A 6,683-nucleotide genomic window follows, 5' to 3' on the forward strand; every position below is an offset into this window, starting at 1 on the left:
ATAACTTAATTTGTCTTCTTTGATTCTTAGAAATCTCTTAAATTACTCCCTACAGGGACTGCAAAACTCCTATTTTTCTTATTTCTACACCCCTTCTTTTTATTTCCTACTTTTTCATATTTTTTTAAAAATTATCTGTCATTTCTACTATCCCCCCTTTGAACATAGTGACAGCCAAGGAAATGGAATAATGACTGAAGGTCAGGTATTGCAACTGCACCTGTTTTTCAAATCTTTCATCTTGAATGGGGAGAGGGCAGAACTTGGTAGAACATAAATTCTTTTTATTATGTCAGCTTGCCAATTTATGTTTAACTGGAGTGGAGGAGAAATAAAATCGCTATGCTAAACGAAGATTAAGATTGTAATGCACATATTTTTCCTTCTGATTTCAATTAATGTTTTAGCAAAATGTTGAAACCCAAGTTAGACTCTTCTTATTCCACAATCGTGTGCCAGAATCACAGCGATATTGTCGCAGAATATTAAAGAGTTTTTGCAGAAAGATGTTTCCTTTAGGAAGCAAAAATTTTTAAATTTCTTTTCCACAAAAATTTTCAAACGATTTTTTTCCCCTCCTCAGAATTATATTGAAAAGATGCCTTATTCGCGATCGGAAAGAAAGGCTAGTGATTTTCCTCTTCTTATTTGAGAATAATGAAAAATATAGAATTTAAAAAAAAATTCTTGTTTCTCATTTCTCCAGAAATTTTTGAAAGAAGTTTTTTTTTCCATCCAGAATTAAATTCAAACGATATCTTTCTTGCGCATAGGAGGGAAAAGAAATGCTTGCGAGTTTTCTCTTCTCATTCTGAGAATAATGAAAAAAAATTTTTTTTTCTTTTCTCCAGAAATTTGTGACTTTCTTCTTCATTCAGAATTACATTCAAATGATGTCATTCTCGCTCATAGAAAGGAAAAGAGATGCTAGCAATTTTTCCATTTTCCTTTGTTAATAATGAAAAATAATGAAGTAAAAAATGGAGTGGATGGTTTTGAATCCTGACGATGACAATGACTAAGTAGAAGAAAGCGACGAGGAAGATGAAAACCAAGGAGCCCATCCCTTTATTCAGAGCAAATGATGTATCGAGTTCTGTATCTCGAGATTTTGATAAGTGAATTAAAAAGGTTTTTGCTTTCCCACAATTATAAAATTCTTTTATTCGAATATAATTCCTTGTAAAATAATAATTATTATATTTTATTTAATGAAGGGAATTAAAATTGTAAGGTTAATTGTTAAATATCTAATTTTAAATGAAAAAAAAAAATTTAAATGAAAAAATACAAAATTTAAATGAAATAGGTGGAATAGTTTTCAAGAACTCAAGTTTTAAATATATGATTTTTTTATAATTTATTAACTTAGAAACTTTCAATCTATATTGTTTAAATTTTGTATATTGTTATTTAAAATTACATACTTTCAAATGAAGTAAAAATTAATTTAAAGTAATTATATTGTAAAGAACTTTAAACTGTATACAGTTTAAAACAAAAATTTGTGTAACACTTCTGCATATTGTTTAAAAAAGCACATAAAATAATTACAATTTTAGTGTTACACCCACAGAAAAATTTACCACTACACTGTGTAAAAAGCAAGAATGCAAAATTAAAACGACAAACAATCAACAGTGGAAAAATATCCAATCTACTATTTGTTAAATAATTATTATTATTTTCTTTACAGAGTATTCTGTCCTTGTACAGATTACAAAGTTATGTTAGAAATTTCAAGACGCAGGGAGGTGAGCCATATTCAATTCAATCATCAAAGTAAATTTCTGCAAGACTGGAGATTAATGTTCCTTTCACATAATGAATATTGCACTCTGGACTGGAGGTTACTGTTTTGTTTTCACACAATTCTTCCTGTACACACTAAGTGTGGTGTCCTCAACCTCACTTGGTTGGGATGCTCATGGCATAATAGCAGTGACTAGTTTGAGACTTTTGATCATACCTGTTATTTTTATTGTTTTAATGTTGCTGACTTTTCTGTGTATAAATATATGACTGCTTACATAATCTCAACTGTTTTCTTTCCAAAAGCTGTTTAGCAAAAACCTATGAAATTGAAATAAGAAATTTCAATTTTATCCACTTTGAATATTATGTTAAATTTCTTCGTAACTGAATTTTTAAAAAAATGGAAAATAGATTGATAGTTTAGATTAATAGATAGATAGTTTAATACATTTGAAGTTTCATGATATAATTTAAATACAAGATTAAATATATAAAAGAAGTGATAATTATGCAAAATCAAGTTAACCTAAATAGGCTATATTGGTACCACTTTAAATAATGTAAAAAGCTGTTGTTTACACGTTAGCATATCAAAAAGTTTTTTTAAAAAAATCGATTCGTATAATTTTGTTGTCAATCTTTTTTTTCGGCAACGGATTTCATGATTTTTACTTTTTATTGAGATGATTATTTAAGAAATGCGAAGAAGGAAATAAATAGTGAGCTTTCTCCCAACAAAATATAAGAATAACCTGATTGTTATTTATTACAACAACCTAATCTCGAAACACAATATGCATTTAAGTAATCCCTTTTTGAGGAGTCTGATTTGCATGATTTCGTAGTCGATCTTCTTTTAGGAAACGGATTTCATGATTTTTATTTTGATGATTACTTATGAAATGTGAAGGAAATAAATAGTGAGTTTTTCCCTCAACAAAATATAAGAATAAAATATTGTTACATACTCAGCTAAAAAAAATGATAATTTTTTTTTTGCTATAAACACAGCACTTTTGTTATTTCAAAATAGGAACAGATATGTTTGTTATAATTAAAAGTATCTTGCAGAAAGATATTAGTGCTAGAGTTTTGTCGCAGATAGCTCGAAGAAATTCTGCAACAGAGATTGATATAGTGACAATGATATATTATAAGAGGGTCAAATACACTTCAAGAAATCCGAACAACGTAAGTATTAGTTTCAAAAACTGCTTCTTTACCCTTCTTTTAGTTTCATTGTGAAATATCCAGAATGAGCATTCTAAATATTGATTTAAATTAACGAAAAATGTAAATAGATGTTTACAAGATAATAGGGATCCACTTAAATTTTACAATTTATTCGCTTTAATTAATTTAAAAAAACTGTGTTTGAATAAAATTATAAATAAACAGTAAAATTTATAGAATAAGGATAATTAGGCCCACTCTTTAAAAGGGTCACCATGCCATAACTACAATAAAGTTGTATTTCATGATACTATGAAGTGGTGTAAAAATTACTCAAAATGAAAAATACTAAACTAAAAATACCACTAGAAAATACCACACTTTCATTACCACTAGAAAATAGAATTCAACAAAGTGAAGCAAGTTTGCATTTCTGCTCTTGCGAAAAGCCATAATTAAATTAAACTTAATTAAAGTAATGATTACTATCTTGCTTTTTAAGATGTACTAAAGTTTAAAAAAAATTGGAATTTTTTTTCTTTTTAAAGTGGGCAGTAGTCAAAATAAGTTTGAGAGCCACTGCTCTAAATAAATAAAAATTCTCCAAATTTCATTTAAAAAACATGCACAGAAAAAGATTATTATCATAATAATTGTGGCACCTCCTAATATGTATTTGATTAACAAAAAAACTTTTTAAGGGAAAAACATAGTAGAAGTTGTTAGCATCAGCAATTTTACTGCCTTTTTAACCGCCACCTGCAACAAACTTTCCCAGCCACCTCCCTTGAAATGTCACTGTCTCTTACAATCATAGGTGCCATAATCTCTAAAGACAGTGGTCTCTGCATAGAAATCAAAATCATAAATTAGAAAATAAGACAAATTTAAACATTTTTACATGACTATTTAAGCGGACACTTAAATCAAAAATTCCATATTTCTAAAAGCCTTGCATTTGATACATGGCAGTGACAAAATTAAATGACAATCCAAAACTTGAAAACTATATATTAAAAATAAAAGAGGTAATAGAAAGAATTTTTAAGGTATTCATTCTTAGGAATGAAATTCGAAAAATAAATAAAATCATATGATTGGTTTAAATAACTAAGGAAAAAATTTAACAGCATTCTAAATAATCCACTTTTCCAGAGACCCCACAAAATGTTTTGCCAAGAGTCTTGTAAAGTGTTTGAGCTTAAGCTTTGCAAAAAAGAAAACAGCAGCATATAAAAGTTGAAATAGTGAAATGTCAGAAACAATTTGTAATATACCTATACCACTTCATAAACTATATTATTAAAAATAAGTTCATTATATTTTTAGAAAAACAAATAACTAATTGATACTTTAAAAAGAAAAATAATTATAATTTAAAAATTGTAAAGTAATTTTTAAAAACATTAAATGGTTTATATTCTGCACAAAAATGCTACCTTTAAAATGATCTTGGTTATCTGCATTAGTTGTTCTCATAATATCCAGTAGCTGTTGTTCCACTGGAAATCGCAAGGCATCCATGGAATTTGATTGCATGTTATTGGTCAGCTGGTGATCCTACAAGAAAACGGAACTGATATTGTATGTAAAAATATGTGGTGCTAATTAATAAATTCTACCTGTTTATAACATAGGAACATTTATTAAAACTGGTAAGATGCTATTTTATAAAACACGCCAATTTTTTTCAACATTCTCTCGGCTTATAAAAAATATAACCAAATATCGGGCCACTGCCTGGAAATTTCATAGACTTTGCGAATATTCTGCCACAGATCACATTTTTTGTTAAATTTCGGCAAGTTTAAAATCCTTTTGTTGATAGCTATTGGCATGAATCAATGCCAAAACTGAAATATCCACACTTACACAGCTTAGCAATTTCAATTGGTGCGAACAGGCACTACTATGGAAATACTCTTTTGATTATAAAATGTTTATTACAATCTAAATTTTGTAAAAAAATATTAATATTAAGCAGAAGTTTGATTAATACTAAATATTGTTATTAGACTCAACATATTTATAATCTATAGTTTTATTATTATATCTAATAATTTAGATAACATTACAGCAGGTAAAAATATCCATAATGTAAGAACAATTTTAATAAAAAACTTTATATTTACCTGAAATGGAAAGACTATGTTCCCATCTCTATTTTCATCAAGAGAGGACATGTCAAAACCATGATTCGCTCCAAATGAATGAGGAAATTGTTTTCCTAAAGGCAATGAAGTACTTCGTCTGAATTTGGACGGTGATATGACCACTGAATGTTGGCCTATTGCAGGGGGAGTTTTTTTCTGAGTACAAACTGGATTGATATTCGGTACCGTTCTCTTTTGGTTCACTAAGTTAACAGTATTCCACGGTAATAACCCATTTGGAGTTTGTGGTGCAGACCAAGAAGTGTTCTGTGAATTATTCCAATTGGAAAAAGTCTTTAACATATTTGATTGAGGTTGTTGATGCCTGTTTTGACTAAAATTGTGAGCACCGGTAATAGCCCTTCGTTGAGGTGGTAAAGATTGTGGTAAACTAATTTGAGCTCCTAGACTAGAATTATAAATTTGGTTTGAAACATTAGGAAAGTTTTGAAATGAAAGGGTATTTTTTAAAGGAGAAACACCTGGATTAAAATTATCATCACCGGTGATTCCTGACCAAAAACTAGGGGCAGAAGCTGTAGTAGCACAGTCAGAAAATTCTAATTGCAGAGGTGTGCTGGAATTTCCACTTCCAGCAGTTGATGTCACTTCATTAATTTGTTTTTCTTGTTGATTATTTATTGAAAGTTCAGGATCTTCGTTTTTAACATTAGCACTAGTGAAATCATCAAGATTTCTGTCCCCATTGCTGACGATTATCTCTCCGTTTGAGGATGGAGGATCGGTTTGTTTACCTGTGGAGGAAATAGTCGTCTTTTCCACGAGCAGTTCATCAGGCATATTATGCGTTACTGAATCGTTACTAAAATATGATTTCGAAATGCTGTTTTGTTTATAATCGACAGGTGAGATTGCACTAACTACATTAGATGAAATTCCGAAATTAAAATCCCCCATTAGGTGACGCGTGAAACGTCGCAAATTCTTAAACGTATACTAATGCCGGTACCGGCAACGTCTTTTACGCACTGCAGCATTACCCCATATCTAGGATATCTTCTGGTTACCTTTGGCATTACTCGCGACATCTGGTGTCGAAATAGTACTCTATTGATTGTGTTTATACAACAACTTATGTGAAGGCTTTTTTTGACAGAACGGGGTCAAGGCTGTTTTGTCAAGGCAACACTATTAACATTACTGGGATCGAATTCTGGACTTTGTCCAGTCACAATTACCCATTCTTAAAATATGTGCCAAAATTTCCACAATAGCAGACACTCGGGTGATTTTATTCTTCATCAAAATAATTGGAGAAAAAGTTTTTAACTGCAGAGTAAATAAAAAAAATTCTTTCTTCGAAGTGGATTTTTTTAGGATATTATAAATAATACATAATTTTATTTTCGATTTATCCTTAATATAATTCAAATTTGTTCTACAGAAACAATGATGCTTAAACTATACATTAAATTCTAATTTTTTTTTTTTTGCATCTTTGTTTTAACTTTTAATTTTTTCGACATGAAAAAATACAGTATTAAACTAATAATGCTTGAAAATAATGAAATTAACCACAGGTCAAAACTATTTTAATCAGGGCCGTAACTACGCCGGGGCACCGCCCTGTGGCCCCGACGG

General features: G+C 29.6%; 1 protein-coding gene across 2 annotated transcripts in view; it reads right to left on the reverse strand.

The window, feature by feature from the left end:
• LOC107444581 (cytoplasmic polyadenylation element-binding protein 2) overlaps positions 1 to 6,132 on the reverse strand; it is a 68,135-nt gene extending 62,003 nt beyond the window's left edge. For both annotated transcript variants that reach the window (XM_016058755.3, XM_016058754.3), the window contains exons 1-2: positions 5,061 to 6,132; positions 4,368 to 4,488 (exon numbers count right to left, since the gene is read on the reverse strand). In XM_016058755.3, coding sequence (XP_015914241.1) covers positions 4,368 to 4,488; positions 5,061 to 5,999 — 1,060 coding nt within the window. In that variant the 5' untranslated portion in view covers positions 6,000 to 6,132. The remainder of the gene's footprint in view (positions 1 to 4,367; positions 4,489 to 5,060) is intronic.
• Between the last annotated feature and the right edge of the window lie 551 nt (positions 6,133 to 6,683).

The sequence above is a fragment of the Parasteatoda tepidariorum genome, chromosome X1 (genome assembly GCF_043381705.1).
Source record: "Parasteatoda tepidariorum isolate YZ-2023 chromosome X1, CAS_Ptep_4.0, whole genome shotgun sequence".
Lineage (NCBI taxonomy): Eukaryota > Metazoa > Arthropoda > Arachnida > Araneae > Theridiidae > Parasteatoda > Parasteatoda tepidariorum.